The sequence below is a fragment of the Babylonia areolata genome, chromosome 8 (genome assembly GCF_041734735.1).
Source record: "Babylonia areolata isolate BAREFJ2019XMU chromosome 8, ASM4173473v1, whole genome shotgun sequence".
NCBI classification, from domain to species: domain Eukaryota; kingdom Metazoa; phylum Mollusca; class Gastropoda; order Neogastropoda; family Buccinidae; genus Babylonia; species Babylonia areolata.
Genome location: NC_134883.1, coordinates 39,995,941 through 40,015,867, shown reverse-complemented (window position 1 = coordinate 40,015,867; position 19,927 = coordinate 39,995,941). Strand labels below are relative to the sequence as shown.

At 44.9% G+C, this 19,927-nt stretch overlaps 1 protein-coding gene across 1 annotated transcript in view; it reads right to left on the bottom strand.

Moving 5' to 3' along the window:
• LOC143285178 (uncharacterized protein C12orf56-like) overlaps positions 1-19,927 on the bottom strand; it is a 43,199-nt gene that overhangs the window by 8,999 nt on the left and 14,273 nt on the right. Inside the window, exons 2-9 of the mRNA XM_076592411.1 lie at positions 16,908-17,687; positions 15,330-15,523; positions 12,280-12,457; positions 10,162-10,238; positions 5,421-5,562; positions 4,653-4,762; positions 1,844-1,933; positions 306-450 (exon numbers count right to left, since the gene is read on the bottom strand). Of these exons, the coding sequence (XP_076448526.1) occupies positions 306-450; positions 1,844-1,933; positions 4,653-4,762; positions 5,421-5,562; positions 10,162-10,238; positions 12,280-12,457; positions 15,330-15,523; positions 16,908-17,687 (1,716 nt within the window). The remainder of the gene's footprint in view (positions 1-305; positions 451-1,843; positions 1,934-4,652; positions 4,763-5,420; positions 5,563-10,161; positions 10,239-12,279; positions 12,458-15,329; positions 15,524-16,907; positions 17,688-19,927) is intronic.

The window sequence follows — 19,927 nt, the reverse complement described above, 5'->3', positions numbered from 1 at the left end:
AATTATACACTTTGGGTGGTATGGATATCTTTTCATGTATTCAATGATCTGTATAAAAAAACAACAACAATCATATATTCATTTATTCACAGTTGTTTTGCTTTGAATACTATACATATTTGTCATTATATTTTATTTGCATCTTTAGTTTCCTTCCACAGTGTTTTTGACCGTTTTGTCTTTCTTCCCTTTTCTTTTTCATATGTATTTATGTCTATGTGTTATAAAAATGGAAATAAAAAACATGTTTAACCCCGCCCTCCCCGCCCCCACTCCCCCTCCCCCCCCCCCCCCTTTGCTCTCACCTCCCCGTCTCTATTGAGCGTGGTGTTGCTGCCAAAGCGGTTGTTTTTCAGTGGTGCACTCCAGTGCTTCATCAGCAGAATCTGTTTCTCCGGCACGCTGAGGGCAGCAGTCAGGGTGCTCAACAAATCAGCCACATGCTTCCCCCTGATGAGAGAGAGAAAGATGTAGATGTAGATGGGTTTTTTTTGTTTTTCTATTTTGTTGTTGTTGTTGTTGTTTTGGCCATAGCACCATGGAAGGGGGTACACGTGAAAAAGAAAAGTCATATGGTGATACAAAAGAAAGATTATTTCACCTTACATACACACTGAGCTGTTTAAAGGCTCCATATAAATATGAAGCAAGATTTTGCACAACAGTTTCATTTGAAGACGACATCAACAAAATAAGCTTCAATAAACAAAACTGTTTATAGAATTTTGGAGGAATGAATTGTTCCAGAGAGAGACAGAGGCAGAGACAGAGACAGAGGCAGAGAGACAGAGAGACAAGAGACAGAGAACAAACGAACAAACTTTTTTTTAATGAGGGAAGCGGAATAAGCATGCATATGCTTTTTTTACATCCAGCCCTTAGGGCAAAGAGAAATGAAATCAAAATATTCCCAAGATAACAAAAGGTTATAGAAATACATACATAACATTCAAATACACTCGAATGCACAGTAAACATTTACAGGTACATAATCATAATACTTGAGAGAGAGAGAGAGAGAGAGAGAGAGAGAGAGAGATTCAAATGATTATTCCACTTCCATCATTATTTATTCCAAGGTTCACATAAAACATCTCATGCATACCGTAGCAATGTTAATGGGGGTAGGCAGGATGGCAACATGAATTTGACACAGAGAGTGTATTCATCAAACATGGGGACTGTTATATAAAGGATTTCCAAATTTCTGGTGTACTGTATTGATGGGTGACACACCACCGGTGCAGGATTTAAAGATACGGAGGAAAGAATTGATCTGGTGGTTCACATTGGATGGCCAGGGGGGGAAGAGACAGCTGTGTTAGCTTAAAGTGAGAGAACATGTGGTGCAGCATATATGGATTTGTCTGAACGCAGTGACGCCTCCTTGAGTAACTGAACTGAACTGAACATACCGCTAGACCCATCAGCACTGGTCATTCACGAGGCCCCCCAAAAACTTCGGCCCCAGCGACTCTTGTTCACCCCAGTGAAAGAGATCTCTATCTAACTAACAGTAACACACTCATTTTTCTACTCTCTCCTCTCCCCCTTTCTCACATGTTCCATCTCCCCCCACCACCACCCCCACACACACACCCACACCCAAGCAAACACACACACTGCACAACCACACACACACACACACACCCAATCAAACCCCCCCCCCCCCCACACACACACACCCAAACACACCCAAACACACACCCACACCCAAGCAAACACACACACCCAAACACACACACACACCCAAACACTCAAGCAAACACACACTACCACACACCCATCCTCCCCCACACACACGCACAGTCGAAACGTAAGGCAAAAAGACAAGCGGCATTACCTCTCTGTCTTCAGCGCCTGCATCCTGGCCCCCAGAACCTCAGATTCCCGGAACATGATGCTGATGGTCTTCACCAGCAGTACCACAAACCTGCAGCACACAACATTCATTTGTATCTATAAGTTTTTATTGTTGTTTTTCTGAAGCGCTGTAGACAAAAATCATATATTCTGATAATAGTTTGGTTTTAGGTTTTCAAGTGAAAATTCTCTCTCTCTCTCTCTCTGAGTAAGTGAAGCTGAATCAGCAGGCAGATGTTTATATATAGATATATAGATAAGATTATAGATAGACAGACCCCTCATGTCAATGGACAAAAATGGAAATCTGAATATTCACACAAAAAATAACATAGAATAACTGAAGTTCAGACAGAACACTCTGACCCTCTCAAATACGTACATAATCATGCACCTGTACACAACTGTAACACATCTGTAACGCTTGCAGGCAAGAAAAAACAACGACGCATACATACATACATAAAAAAAAAATATACATGCATACTCATAAACATACAGATTCAGCTGCATACACAGTTTAATACTTTATACCCCATTACTGCAACTGCACTGCAGTTTCTGTGGACCAGTGAGTGCACTGCCAAAGCCATACTTTATCCACAAAATGCGCCCAACTTAATTAACCAAAGACAAGCCCTACCCCCTTGAAAGCCCCAGCAAACAACATAAGAGGCTAAAGCCAACAAGCTTAAAAGCACCGAGTGAGAAGACAACCGATTGAGAAAGCGAAACAGAACATGCCCACTGCAGTACAGAAATCTCAGTAATCGGTTCAAAGTAGGTAACCAGAGGTCATGCATAAATCAGTTCTCTGCGTACAAAACATAAAAAGATCAAAGCCAGAAAAAGACAGAGAAAAAGAATTAGAAAGAAACGGTGACTGACTCTAGTTTGTAGAGAACAAAGGCAGACAAAGACATAGAAGAAGAATTAGAAAGAAACAGTGACTGACTCTAGTTTGTAGAGAACAAAGGCAGACAAAGACAGAGAAGAAGAATTAGAAAGAAACGGTGACTGACTCTAGTTTGTAGAGAACAAAGGCAGACAAAGACATAGAAGAAGAATTAGAAAGAAACAGTGACTGACTCTAGTTTGTAGAGAACAAAAACAAACAAAGACAGAGAAGAAGAATTAGAAAGAAACGATGACTGACTCTAGTTTGAAGAGAACAAAGGCAGGCAAAGACAGAGAAGAAGAATTAGAAAGAAATGATCACTGACTCTAGTTTGAAGAGAACAAAGGCAGGCAAAGACAGAGAAGAAGAATTAGAAAGAAACAGTGACTGACTCTAGTTTGTAGAGAACAAAGACAGACAAAGACAGAGAAGAAGAATTAGAAAGAAATGATCACTGACTCTAGTTTGAAGAGAACAAAGGCAGACAAAGACAGAGAAGAACAATAGAAACAGTGACTGACTAGTTTGTAGAGAACAAAGGCAGACAAAGACAGACAAGAAGAACAGACAGAAACAGTGACTGACTCTAGCTGATAGAGAACAAAGGCAGACAAAGACAGAGAAGACGAATAGAAAGAAACGGTGACTGACTCTAGTTGGTAGAGAACAAAGGCAGACAAAGACAGAGAAGACGAATAGAAAGAAACGGTGACTGACTCTAGTTGGTAGAGGACAAAGACAGAGAAGACGAATAGAAAGAAACGGTGACTGACTCTAGTTGGTAGAGGACAAAGACAGAAGACAAATAGAAACGGTGACTGACTCTAGTTGGTAGAGAACAAAGGCAACACAAAGACAGAGAAGACGAATAGAAAGAAATGGTGACTGACTCTAGTTTGCAAAGAACAAAGGCAGACAAAGACAGAGAAGAAGAATAGAAAGAAACGGTGACTGACTCTAGTTTGTAGAGAACAAAGGCAGACAAAGACAGAGAAGAAGAATTAGAAAGAAACGGTGACTGACTCTAGTTTGTAGAGAACAAAGGCAGACAAAGACAGAGAAGAAGAATTAGAAAGAAACGGTGACTGACTCTAGTTGGTAGAGAACAAAGGCAAACAAAGACAGAAGAAAAATTAGAAAGAAACGGTGACTGACTCTAGTTGGTTGAGAACAAAGGCAACACAAAGACAGAGAAGAGCAATTAGAAAGGAAACGTGACTGAGAACGTGTTCACAGAGAACAAAGGCAGACAAAGACAGAGAAGAAGAATTAGAAAGAAACGGTGACTGACTAGTTTGTAGAGAACAAAGACAGACAAAGATAGAGAAGAAGAATTAGAAAGAAATGATCACTGACTCTAGTTCACAGAGAACAAAGGCAGACAAAGACAGAGAAGAAGAATTAGAAAGAAACAGTGACTGACTCTAGTTGGTAGAGAACAAAGACAGACGAAGACAGAGAAGAAGAATTAGAAAGAAATGATCACTGACTCTAGTTCACAGAGAACAAAGGCAGACAAAGACAGAGAAGAAGAATTAGAAAGAAACAGTGACTGACTCTAGTTGGTAGAGAACAAAGACAGACGAAGACAGAGAAGAAGAATTAGAAAGAAATGATCACTGACTCTAGTTCACAGAGAACAAAGGCAGACAAAGACAGAGAAGAAGAAATAGAAAGAAACGGTGACTGACTCTACTTGGTTGAGAACAAAGGCAGATGAAGACAGAGAAGAAGAATTAGAAAGAAACGGTGACTGACTAGTTTGTAGAGAACAAAGGCAGACAAAGACAGACAAGAAGAATAGAAAGAAACGGTGACTGACTCTAGTTTGTAGAGAACAAAGGCAGACAAAGACAGAAGAAGAAGCACTGGAAAGAAACGGTAAACTGACTCGAGTTCGTCCACTCTCTGTTCACGGCCGTCGTCAGTGTGCAGGTTGGCTTCTGTCCTGGGCATGTACTTCTGCAGCAGTTGTACCATCAGCCCCACGATGTCCCCGCTCTGCGTGCAGTGTCAACAGGAACATCAGACACTGATTACACAGCATGCACACAGCATCAACGGCATCAACGTTTGGCATCAACGGACACCAAAAATATTTCTTGATGACAAAAACGATTGTCGCCAAAATGTTTACCACACGCACATGCACGCACACACCCATCCACCCAACCATACACACACGCATCTATACATACATACATATGTACATATGTACTCACACACATACACACATATACATTAACATATGCATAAACTTCTTCTTCTTCTTTGTTCGTGGGTTGCAACTCCCATGTTCACTCGTATGGACACAAAAGGGCTTTTACGTGTATGACCATTTTTACCCCTGCCATGTAGGCAGCCCATACCCACCAAACTCTGACATGGATTACAGGATCTTTAACATGCGTATTTGATGTTCTGCTTGTGCATAAACATGAAGGGGTTCAGGCACAAGCAGGTCTGCACATATGTTGACCCGGGAGATAAAAAAAATCTCTACCCTTTACCCACCAGGTGCCGTTACCGAGATTCAAACCCAATGCATTAACCACTTGTGCCCATCACGCATAAACAAAACGTACAATTATTACTCAATGACCCATGTTGTTCACACAAAAAAGCTAAACATGGCAATGCCGGAGCAGCAGGGACGTACCCTCCAGAAGAGTTTCTTCATCAGGAAGTTGCGGTGAGCGGCTCGCTGCAGGTCAGTGAAGAGCTGGAAGTAGGTGACGATGGAGTTTCCAGGGTCAAACAGCTGCTGCTTCAGCTGATTGAACAGCAGCTCGCACTTCTCCCTGCCGCCACATCACACACAGACATTAACAATAACAGCAACACACACAGATCAGCCACATCACACACAGACATTAACAATAACAGCGACACACACAGATCAGCCACATCACACACAGACATCAACAATAACAGCAACACACACAGATCAGCCACATCACACACAGACATCAACAATAACAGCGACACACACAGATCAGCCACATCACACACAGACATTAACAATAACAGCGACACACACAGATCAGCCACATCACACACAGACATCAACAATAACAGCGACACACACAGATCAGCCACATCACACACAGACATTAACAATAACAGCGACACACACAGATCAGCCACATCACACACAGACATCAACAATAACAGCAACACACACAGATCAGCCACATCACACACAGACATCAACAATAACAGCGACACACACAGATCAGCCACATCACACACAGACATCAACAATAACAGCGACACACACAGATCAGCCACATCACACACAGACATCAACAATAACAGCAACACACACAGATCAGCCACATCACACACAGACATCAACAATAACAGCGATACACACACAGATCAGCCACATCACACACAGACATCAACAATAACAGCAACACACACAGATCAGCCACATCACACACAGACATCAACAATAACAGCAACACACACAGATCAGCCACATCACACACAGACATCAACAATAACAGCAACACACACAGATCAACAATAACAAACAGTAATTATTTCCCCCCACAGCAACATCATAGAATAGAATAGAATATGCCTTTATTACCAAGAGTACCGGGGTCACAAGGAATATTGGGGGGGGATAGTACATAACAACATACGAACATCAATTGAAAATCATACACAAACACAGATACAGTAGAAATTAGGATACATACAAGTGCATATCAATATAAAAACTTGTGCATACTCACACATGCACGCACTGCACACACACACACACACACACACACACACACGTACGTTTTAACAGAAGCTGCATATTACATGTGGATGGGGCTGTTGCAACAACAACGACACAGAGATGAACAATAACAAACAGTAATTGCTCTTCCCTACAGCAACATCATGCAACAACAACAACAACACAGAGATGAACAATAACCAACAGTAATCACTTCTCCATGCAGCCACATCACACACAGAGATTAACAATAACAGGAACACACACTCAAAAAAAAAAAAAAAAAAAAAAAAAGGACAGGCATTTCAAGCACATACTTTTTAAATTTTCTTTTACTGAACACAGCTGAAACCAAACATGGCGTTTCAGACAACAGAAAAGAGTTTGGGAAAGAGGTATACACTAACAAACAGGGAAATAAACAAAGAAATGTTTACAAACAAAGGAAAGGAAAAAAGCTAAGGAAAGATGCATACACCTCCAACTAACAGGGAAATCAACAAAAAAATATTTATCTATAAGCACAGGAAAGAAGAATAAACCATTTAACAAGGGGGATCAAAAATGAAATGTCTTCATTATGAAGGAAAGAAATTCTACAAGCACAATACATTTAACTACACACCCAGCCCAATCAGCTAAAAAGCAGATCAAAGAGAATGAGGAAGAGGGGGAGGGGAAAGTTGACAAGGGTGGAAGCCCCAAGTTGCCCATGGCCTCGTCCAAGAATGCTCTCTGAAATGTACACACCTACCGCACGACAAAGGATGGGCGCAACACCTAAGCACTTTTTTTTTTTTTTTTTTTGCTGCCCAATCATCTGCACCATTTCAGTGGCATTACTCCCACGCCGCTCATTTAGATTCCCCCATACACGACCACACCCGGGTTCGTCCGTCACAGTTCCATCGTCGGCAGTCCGCAGGGAGCCATTGATGTTCGGTCGCCAGGAGGCCACACACCAGAGGAGACCCTGCACTGCTGCTGAGTCACTTCGGTGGTGTTCAGTGGTGCCTGTTCTGATTCAATGTACTAAGGACACTACCTACTACGCCCCCTACTAACGACAATAATGGCTTAGTCGCGGAGCCAGACTGAGTGAGGGTCCCTCCCAGAGTGGAGACCACCACCACGTCCCTCCAACAACAGCCCCCCATGAATCTGCTGACACTGAAGACATTGACAGGACTCACCCCAAGCACAGAAGTGGAGGGGCATCGAAACTGAGGTCACCATGAGAGCAGGGCATGAAAGGCCACAGAGTTTGAGACCAACACCTAAGCACTTAGTTAAAGCGTTGGGACTTTCACCCTGCATGTCCAGTATATGTCTTCTTCTTCTTCGTTCATGGGCTGCAACTCCCACGTTCACTCGTATGTACACAAGTGGGTTTTTATGGGTTTGACCGTTTTTACCCTGCCATGTAGGCAGCCATACCTTGTTTTCGGGGGTGTCTTGTGTACAAAGCCCAGGTCACTGCACCTGGTGGGTTGAGGGTGGAGATTTTTCCTGACCTCCCATGATGACAGATGTGCTGACCTGCTAGTGCCTGGACCCCCCCCCCCTCCCCCCCCCCCCCGCCCCCCCACCCCCCTTCGTGTGTATTCACATGCAGCAGAAGATCAAATGCACACGTCAAAGATCCTGTAACCCATGTCAGCTTTCGGTTAGTCATGGAAACGAAAACATACCCAACCCCTAAAAAACAGACTAAGGATGCTGACATGACAGAGTAAAAACAGTCATGCATGCAAAAGCCCACTCATACCTACAAATGAACGTGGGAGTTTACGACGTAGAAGAAGACGAATACACAACAAGCACATCAACGGAAGGAATGGGAATCAACACAAAAAATACAAAAACAAAAACAAAAAAACAGAAGAAACCTGTTAGACTTCTCACCTGTATACGTTTATGTTCAAGCTGTGAAAATAAAAAAAAAAGTGGGGTGAGGGGGAAGAAGAAGAAATAAGTGACAGATCAATCAACAAGTCATATGGTGATCACACAGGCAAATTTATCCTCTAAGGTGACACACTGGAATGTTATCCTCTTTCTTTCCCCATGTTTTAAAACAAACACGTTATAATTACAGTTTTATCATTCAGGACGAAGATGGCAGAATGGTTCAGATGCTCAGCTGCCAATATGGAGAGTCTGTGAGGGTGTGGGTTCCAATCTTGCTCTCGCCCTTTCTCCCAAGTTTGACTGGAAAATCAAACTGAGCGTCTAGTCTTTCGGATGAGACGATAAACCAAGGTTCCATGTGCAGCACGCACTTGGTGCACTGAAAAGGAACCCATGGCGACGAGAGTGTTGTGTGGCAAAATGCTGTAGAAGAAATCCACTGTGATAGGTGCACAAATATATAAGCATGCACTCAAGGCCTGACAAAGTGCGGTGGGTTATGCTGCTTGTCAGGCATCCGCCTAGCAGATGAGGTGTGGGGAATATGGATTTGTCCGAACACAGTGATGCCTCCTTGAGAGACTGAAACTGAAAGTGAAATTCAGGCCTAGAAAATCCCAGATAATGTTTAGCTGTCCGGTGGATAAGCTGGAAAACAAATCTACTTGCTCCGCATCATGTCAGTTTGCTCTCCGTTACGTAAAGAGGCACTTAATGAAAGTAATTGCCGCTAATGCAATAATTAGAAAGCAGATATAATTTGTTAGTTTTCTTCCATTATTCCTGAAGTGTTCTTTAATCACTTGTTCTCTTGCCACTTGGTTAAATTTCTTCTTTCTTTCCCTGATCTTCTGCGTTAGTTTGTGAGGTTGTTGGGGTTTTCTTTTCACTTTGGGGAGGGGGTTGGGGGAGGAGAGGGGTGGGAGGGGGGAGGGGAGCGGTTCTGCCTCGTGATTTGGGACATTTCTGTTTTCTGTATTTCAGTGATGATGAATGATGATAGGAGTGGTGAAGATGCTGCTCTGGGGGGGAGGGAGAGGGTGGCGGAGGGGGAGAAGTGGGGGGGGGGGGGGGGGAGTCCATTTAGCTTTGAGACAGCTTGAAAAGGCTGGACTCTCATACTGTACCCCAAGTGTCACCCAGGTTGAGAGAGATACACACAACTGCATTGCTGGTTAGGAAATTGGAGCAACACTCCTGAAGATGCATCTGTAGAGCGGATGACCCTCAAATGTGTGGTCCCAGTCTTCCCATTTGAGCTCACAGCACACTCAGCTCTGGGTACGAGCCAGCTACGGGCTAAACCCCCACCCCCTATCTCTGATGGCAACTGAACCTGCATTTTCCCAGTTGATAGTCTGCTTACACTTAAAAATCTCCTTCAGAAAAACAAGAATATATATATATATATATATATATATATATATATATATATATATATATATATACACCACTCAACATATTTGAGTGAGAGCCTGTGTTTGTATACAGGCACATGCTTGTACAAGTCATGGTATTTGTAAGTTAAGATCAAAGAATGTTATGCACAGACACTTCATCTCAAATTAAGCGCAAGTGATAGTCTTGATGACCACGAACTGTGGCACACACAGATGAAGAAGCAAATCAAAAAGAACTCTCAAAAAACTCCAACACACACACACACACACACACACACACACACACACATACACACACACAAGCTTTGGGGGTGAAAATCAAGGACAAGAGGCAAACGTGACAATGGTCACACCTTTGGTGTTTTGAGCTGAGGAGGATGGTGCTGCCATCTAGGGACTCTTCGCTGGGGTCCAGCGATAAGGTGGCTCTCTGGAACAGTGTCAGAAAGGGTAGGTAAGCGTTCACTCACACAGACACACATGCACACACAACTCAACACTACACGTGCACACAACACAAGCACAACTCACACACCCAGACACAAGTCTCAAACATTCACACACACACACACACACACACACGCACACACACATCACAAACCCACAATGAGGTAGTTGTTCCAGGCGCCTCTCAGACCCCCCCCCCCACCCACACACACACCCACACACACATCACAAACCCACAATAAGGTAGTTGTTCCAGGTGTCTCTCAGACCCCCCCCCCCCACACACACACACACATCCACACACACATCACAAACCCACAATGAGGTAGTTGTTCCAGGTGTCTCTCAGACCCCCCCCCCCCCACACACACACACACACACCCACACACACATCACAAACCCACAATAAGGTAGTTGTTCCAGGTGTCTCTCAGACCCACTCCACCCCACACACACACACATACATCCACACACACACACCACACCCACACACACTACACAAACCCACAATGAGGTAGTTGTTCCAGGCGCCCCTCAAACCTCCACCCCCACCCCCCTACACACACACACACACACACACACATCACCACCACCACCACCACCACCATCACACCCACACACACACACAAACCCACAATGAGGTAGTTGTTCCAGGCGCCCCTCAAACCTCCACCCCCACACCCCTACACACACACACACACACACACACACACACACACACATCACCACCACCACCACCACCACCATCACACCCACACACACAACACAAACCCACAATGAGGTAGTTGTTCCAGGCGCCCCTCAAACCTCCACCCCCACACCCCTACACACACACACACACACACACACATCACCACCACCACCACCACCACCATCACACCCACACACACAACACAAACCCACAATGAGGTAGTTGTTCCAGGCGCCCCTCAAACCTCCACCCCCACACCCCTACACACACACACACACACACACATCACCACCACCACCACCACCACCATCACACCCACACACACAACACAAACCCACAATGAGGTAGTTGTTCCAGGCGCCCCTCAAACCTCCACCCCCACACCCCTACACACACACACACACACACACACACACACACACACACACACACACACACAAACCCACAATGAGGTAGTTGTTCCAGGCGCCCCTCAAACCTCCACCCCCACGCCCCTACACACACACACACACACACACACACACACACACACACACAAACCCACAATGAGGTAGTTGTTCCAGGCGCCCCTCAAACCTCCACCCCCACCCCCCTACACACACACACACACACACACACTCACACACACATCACCACCACCACCACCACCACCACCATCACCACACCCACACACACAACACAAACCCACAATGAGGTAGTTGTTCCAGGCGCCCCTCAAACCTCCACCCCCACCCCCCTACACACACACACACACACACACTCACACACACATCACCACCACCACCACCATCACCACACCCACACACACAACACAAACCCACAATGAGGTAGTTGTTCCAGGCGCCCCTCAAACCTCCACCCCACGCCCCTACACACACACACACACACACACTCACACACCACACAAACCCACAATGAGGTAGTTGTTCCAGGCGCCCCTCAAACCTCCACCCCCACGACCCTACACACACACACACACACACACTCACACACACACACACACACACATCACCACCACCACCACCACCACCATCACCACACCCACACACACAACACAAACCCACAATGAGGTAGTTGTTCCAGGCGCCCCTCAAACCTCCACCCCACGCCCCTACACACACACACACTCACACACCACACAAACCCACAATGAGGTAGTTGTTCCAGGCGCCCCTCAAACCTCCACCCCACGCCCCTACACACACACACACACACACTCACACACCACACAAACCCACAATGAGGTAGTTGTTCCAGGCGCCCCTCAAACCTCCACCCCCATGACCCTACACACACACACACACACACACACTCACACACCACATAAACCCACAATGAGGTAGTTGTTCCAGGCGCCCCTCAGCAGCATGAGGATGGGGGAGGAGGAGTTGAGCAGGTAGATGTGCAGCACCGTCTGGCGCTGCTCAGCGCCACCCCCACCCCCACCCCCTCCCTCCGCCACAGACAGGTTGTGCAGCGCCATGGTGGACCCACTCAGCTCTGACGGCAGGCTGCAAGCACAGAGAGAGTGAACCTGTACTGTATTGTACTGTGAATCTTCTTCTTCTTCTTCTTTTGTGCACTGCAACTCCCACATTCCCTCGTATGTACACCAGTGGGCTTTTACGTGTGACCGTTTTTACCCTGCCTCGTAGGCAGCCATACTCCATTTTCTTGTTTCCATAACCCACTGAACGCTGACACGGATTACAGGATCTTTAACGTGCATATTTGATCTTCTGCTTGCATATACACAAGAAGGGGGTACAGGCACAAGCAGGTCTGCACATTTTGACCTGTGAGATTGGAAAAATCTCCACCTTTTAGTTTTACCCACCAGGCACAGTTACTGAAATTCAAACCCGGGACCCTTAGATTGAAAGTCCAATGCTTTAACCACTCGGCTATTGCACCCGTCATACTGTCATTCTAAAAGCGTTACTTGAAAACTGTGTTATTTGTATTTGCATTTCTTTTTATCACAACAGATTTCTCTGTGTGAAATTCGGGCTGCTCTCCCCAGGGAGAGTGTGTCGCTATACTACAGCACCACCCATTTTTTTGTATTTTTTCCTGCATGCAGTTTTATTTGTTTTTCCTATCAAAGTGGATTTTTCTTCAGAATTTTGCCAGGAACAACCCTTTTGTTGCCGTGGGTTCTTTAACGTGCACTGAGTGCATGCTGCACACGGGACCTCGGTTTATCGTCTCATCCGAATGACTAGCGTCCAGACCACCACTCAAGGTCTAGTGGAGGGGTAGAAAATATCGGCGGCTCAGCCATGATTTGAACCAGTGCGCTCAGATTCTCTCGCTTCCTTGGCAGACACGTTACCTCTAGGCCATCACTCCACATATGTGTGTGTGTGTGTCTTTGTGAAAAGTTCATTCTTGATCAACGACAAACTTGTGATTATGTTGTTTTGGGTGGTGACTGTGTAACCCTGACTTACCTGCCTAGTCTTTAAGGTGTGCTACTGCGTCCAAAGAAAAAAAAGAATCCATTTCACGCTGAATCTTGTATAGAGACAAATCAAAGCGCTTTTACACTAGTCATTCACATGCACGCATAACTCTGTATCAAAAGGATAAAAGACAAAACTTATATACACATGTAGGCAGAAAGCTAGAGAAAAACAATGGATGGAAAGAGGGAGGGGAGGGAGGAGTTACTTTGGAAAGAGGGAGCGGTTTAACGCGATCAAAGGCCAGGCTTAAAGAGTGTAGTTCTGGGAAATGATAAAGCGAAAACGGGAGCTCATTCCAAGGTCAGAGAAACGTTTTTGGTAAGAATGGCATGAGGGTTCATTTTCACAAGTCTAAACCATACATTTATATTAACACTATAAGAACAAACTTCCAAGGACAGAAAAAGTGATGGTAGCTTTTAACACAGTTCAAGGCCAGATCAATAACCAAGTGGTTAAAGCACTGGACTTTCAATCTGAGGGTCCCGGATTTGAAGCTCGGTGATGGCGCCTGGTGGGTAAAGGGTGGAGATTTTTCCGATCTCCCAGGTCAACATATGTGCCGACCTGCTAGTGCCTGAACCCTCTTCGGGTGTATTCACAAGCAGAAGATCAAATGCGCACGTTAAAGATCCATGTAATCCATGTCAGCGTTCGGTGGGTTATGGAAACAATGAACATACCCAGCATGCACACCCCTGAAAGCGGAGTATGGCTGCCTACATGGTGGGGTAAAAATGGTCATACACGCAAAAGCCCACTCGTGAACATACAAGTGAACATGGGAGTTGTAGCCCACGAACGCAAAAGAAGAAGAAATAGTTGAACGCTGGGAACTGACGAAGTGAAAGAGGGAGATCGTTCCGAGTGTAAGGTCCGGAGACAGACAAAGAGTTGTGGCTGATTGTGGAGTGCTTGAATGAATCTGGGAACGCGGAAACAGTGGATCTGATGCTGAGCGAAGTAGTGAGTGAGATGGGGTGTAGACGTGAAGCAGTTACAGAGGTAGAAAGGGGCAGATCTTTTCACAGGTCCGTGACAGAGAGTGCTGATCTTGCACTTTATAATTCTGTGACAGACAGGGAGCCAATGAAGAGCGTGCAAAGAGGAGTTATATGCGCAGATCTTTTCTTACTAAGAACATGTTGAGTGGCACAGTTTTGTACACCAGAAGTCCTTGCAATGCAATGTAATTGCTGTTGCACAAGGTGCAAAGGTTATCATCATGAAACTGCAGTTACTGTTCTGAAAAGATTGCATTCTTGCATGCATTAAAAGAGATATGAGTTCTAATTCAATATGAACATGAAAAAACATTAATTCCTTATTAAGAAACCCCACTCCAAATGAATCATTAGTTATTTTTAAAAAACTGAAAAATTGCAGCTGCAGTACTTAAAGCATAATATTTGAATAAAAACATTAAAAACAACAACTGAGCCATGAGCAAAAGTACCATGTCACCACTAACTGAAGCACATGAGTGTTAGCCTAGAGGTAACACATCCGCCTAGGAAGTGAAAGAATCTGAGTGCACTGGTATGAATCACACCGGCAGTCGCCAGCATTTTCTCCTCCTCCACCAGACCTTGAGAGGTGGTCTGGACACTAGTCATTCAGATGAGATGTTAAACCATGTGCAGCATGCATTTAACATGCAAAAGAACCTACGGCAACAAAAGGGTTGTCCCTGGCAAAATTCTGTAGAAAAATCCACTTCGATAGGAAAACAAATAAAAATTGCAGGCAGAAAAAAAAAAAAAAAAAATGAGGTGGCGCTCTCAGTGTAGCCATGTGCTCTCCCTGGAGAGAGCAGGTCGAATTTCACACAGAGAAATCTGTTGTGACAAAAAAAGTAATACAAATATAAATACAAATGAATCAATTTCCTTTACTGCCCAGTGACCCAAGTTACCTGCCCAGCCTCTCCATGTCCAGGGAGGGAGTGCCACTGCGTGACCCGGCCCCGGCTACCCCCACTCCACTGCCACCGCCCCCTCCCACCACGGAGGATCTGCGACTGGTGCAGGACTCCCGGCCGTCGTCACTCATGGTGCTGATGGCCACACTGGGGATGCTGCTCTTGGTGTCCCCTGCTGACAGCTGGGTCTGCAAGGCAGTCGACAACACACGGTTTCTTCTTCTTCTTCTTCTGTGTTCGTGGGCTGCAACTCCCACGTTCACTCGTATGCACATGAGTGGGCTTTTACGTGTATGACCGTTTTTACCCTGCCATGTAGGCAGCCATACTCCGTTTTCGGGGGTACACGGTTTCAATTTCTGTTTCAGTTTCTCCAGGAGCCGTCACTGTGTTTGGATAAAATCCATATATATGTGGAGTGATGGCCTAGAGGTAACGCGTCCGCCTAGGAAGTGAGAGAATCTGAGCCTGCTGGTTCGAATCATGGCTCAGCTGCCAATATCTTCCCCCCCTTCACTAGACTTTGAATGGTGGTCTGGACGCTTAGTCATTCGGATGAGATGATAAACTGAGGTCTCATGTGCAGCATGCACTTAAAAGAACCCATGGCAACAAAAGGGTTGTTCCTGGCAAAATTATGTAGAAAAATCCATTTGGATAGGAAAAACAAATAAATTAAAAAAAACTGCATGCAAGAAAAAATACAAAAAAAATGGGTGGCACTGTAGTGTAGCGACGTGCTCTCCCTGGGGACAGCAGCCTGAATTTCACACAGAGAAATCTGTTGTGATAAAAAGTAATACAAATACAAATAAATACAAATACATATACGCTACACACCACATCTGCCAGGCAGATGCCTGACTAGCAGCATAACCCAACGTGCTCAGTCAGGCCTTCAGTGCTTGCTTATATCTTCTTCTTTTTCTTTTTCGTTTGTGGGCTGCAACTCCCACGTTCACTTGAATGTACATTAGTGGGCTTTTATGTGCATGACCATTTTTACCCTGTCACGTCAGCTATAATCCGTTTTTGGTGGGCATGCTTATATATTTGTATATCTATCAGAGTGGATTACTTTTTACATAATTTGGCCAGAGGACAACACTCTCGTTGCTATGGGTTCCTTTTCAGAGTCAAGTTGCGTGCTGCAAACGGGACCTCGGTTTATCATCTCATCTGAAAGACTAGATGCCCAGTTTGATTTTCCAGTCATTAACTTGGGAGAAAGGGCAAAAGCGGGATTTCGATCCTATACCCTAACAGACTCTCTGTATTGGCAGCTGAGCGTCTTCACCATTCTGCCACCTTCCTCCGTCAACACACAACATGGCCATGTCATGTTTTTGGAGCAAGTGTCTGGGTATGTTCCTATGTACCTTTTATTTACCTGTGTGTTAGCTGAACCGGTAGAATGGGCAGCACTGATTTGAATTTGTGTGCCTTGTAGACAACCGAAAACAGACTCAATCTGCTTTTCAAGTGAGTCAAAAAACAAACAACCCTTAGCACTTAGAAAACAAGGACAACAGAAACCTGAACCAAATCCAACAAAAGAGCAATGACCCTGACCTTGCTGCCTGAGAAGTCCTCCGGTTTGCTGGGCGGGGGCTGAGTCATAGGCGCCACCTGACTCCTGGTGGTGCAGCACCAGAAGGGAAAGCACAGGCACAATGCCTTCCTGGTCGTCCGCTTCTGCGGGCTGACCACAATCCCGGCACTGTCCGACTTCACCTCCGGCTGCGGCGCGACCGTCTCAAACGCCCCGGTCTTGGGGTGAGGAGGCAAGGGTCGCACGGACGTGCGCGAGTTGTTGAGGCTGCTGGGGCCCGAGTGGTGGGACTGGCTTCTGGAACCACGGCCATTCTCCAGGCTGAAGGAGGACTGGAGGTTGGTAGCGTGGCCGGCGCGGACTACAGAGAGGCTGTCCTCCTCGATGTCCTCCAGAACCTCCTCCTCGATCTCCTCCTTCAGGGAGCGGAGGATGCTGTCTGACTCCCATGTCTCGCTGATGGTGGGTGCCTTCTTCTTCTTCTTGCTCAGGTTGGGTCGGCCCTCCCGCTGGGAGCCCACCGAGCCACGGCTGGTGGGCCGGCTTCGGGGGAGGCTGGAGGCGCTCTGCGTGAAGTAGCCCGCATCTTCAGACCCGTCCACAGAGGAGGCGTAGCCCAGGGGGGTGGAGTTGTTGGAGCGGTCACCTGTCTGCAGGTCCACCACAGACCCCCGGGGGGAGCGGTAGCGGGGCCGGCGCAAGGAGCGCCTGCGCTGGGGTTCACTGGTGACGTGGGTGATGGCGATGTGCTGCGTGTTGCGCTGCTCCTCTCCGCTCAGGAACTCTGGGTAGTCGTTGATCTGGCAACACACGCAGGGACAAAACAACTTGCTGTCAAACATATCTGTTTGGTGAAGACTGGATGTAAGGCAGTTCTTTGTGTAATGGTAAAGACTGGATGTAAAGCAGTTCTTTGTGTAATGGTAAAGACTGGATGTAAGACAGCATGTTTACACAAGACAATAGCACCACATTTTGGAAGAGAAGAGGATGAATTAAAAAAAAAAAAAAAAAAGAAGAAGAAGAAAAAGAAAGAAAGAACAGGAATTAAACTGTTGTTCATCCGTCTAACAGTTGTGTCTGCCAGCTGGAAATGATCTGATGGGTCTATAAGAATTAAGATGGAGACCTCTCTCTCCTTTGTCTGTCTCTCTGTCTCCCTCTCTCTCTCTCTCTGTCTGTCTCTGTCTCTCTCTCTACTCAGCTCCCAACAAACAGGTTATGCAGACAGGCATATAACATGTTACTTCAGCAGTTTGAGTTAGGTAATTGTAACTGGGTGGGTAAAGTTAAACAAGTTCTTTCGGTATATGGATTTGGTATTGTATGGCTGAATCAGGGAGTTGGGGATGAAAGAGGGTTTCTATCAGAATTTAGCGTCTTGTTATAAACAGAACTGGCATTCTATAATGGAAGATGGTGTGAAGTATTCTTGGTTCCATTCCTTTAAAACTATTTTACAATAAATGGCACAGAGATATGCTAGCAAGATTCAGAAACAGAACCTTAGGTTTAAAAGCTAATAAAAGATGGTTTGATCTTGAGGGTTTAGCTGATTGTATGTGTACAGTGTGTATGGAGGATGTGAGAGAGGATGAAGATCATTTTTTATTTCATTGTAAAGCTTATGAAGACATTAGAGCCAAGACACGACTTTTTCATATTGCTGCTGAGAAAAGACAAGATGTGCTTAGTCTGTTATCCACTGAAAATGATGAAATTATAATTTGGCTTGCCAAATACATAGCAGAAGCTGTTAATATCAGGAAAAGGAAAATAGATAGTAATAACATGTAATCATCACCAGTTATATGATTAGCCTGGTACAGCTGTATACACTTGATGGTCACATTGTATGTTTATAGTCTATTGTATGTTGTTTCTCTACTATGGTGTGCGTACGTGTATTGGCACATACACAAATGTATGATTAAGTAATTTTTTTTTTTTATAATTCAGTTACTGACATTATTTGCTTTATTTATTGTTGTTTGTTTTCTTTCATCCAATACAATGACGCTGCAACTTAGAATTGACCCCCTTGACATAAGGGCTGTAGTTAGGCCAATGTCAATAAAAAGCGTCTGAAGCGTCTGTCTCTCTCTCCCAATGCAGTAAACTGAGAGACTGGTGCAACTGCAAAGACTGGATGTAAGACAGAGCTCTGTATCATGCCTATTTGTCACTGTCTGTATCGTGTCACTTAACACTGACCGTGGAACCTTGAAAAGCAATGTCTTCACACACATAGTCACCAATGTGCTGGCATTGTATATTTACATGTATTCTCTTCTTGTATATTGTAGCCTTTCCTCTAACTGAAACAAACAAACAAACAAAACAATGTCACTTAACACTGATCATGAAAATCTACCTTGAAAAGGTATGTCTATATAACCATAATTAAAACAAATGAAAAACAGTTTTATCAACATGACTAAGCAGCCAGTTTTCATTTCAATATCAATATCATTCCACAAATAGCACCTTTATTACCACTCACAAAATCAATACACAAGCATGCACGCACACACATGCACGCGCACTTCACATGCACACACACACACACACCAGTATTATACATGTACATTACACCTACCCCCCCCCCCCACCCACCCCCCTTCCCCCAATCCCCCTCGCACAGTTGACTGAATGAATTGCGTGTTTCTGTTCACAAACTGGATGAATCAATGATTCCAGGACACACACACAATACCTCCAAACATAAAGTTAAAAAATTCTCTGCTGAGCTCTTCAAGAACAACCTGAGATTCCTCCCCTTGCCCCTTTGTGACTGTGTGTGGGGGTGGGGTGGGGGGTTGTGGGGGTGAATGTGTTCCTCTGTGTGTGTGTGTGTGTGTGTGTGTGTGTGTGTGTGTGTGTGAGTTTCTTATTCTGAAAATCAATGTTGCTTAATCATGTATGTGATAAAATTAAAACATCTCTTTTATGGCATCCAAGTATGTGGTATCTTTTTTATTACACATAATGCCACTCAAGAATTCATAATAACAAAAGGATGGTTTTATCGTAGCGTCTT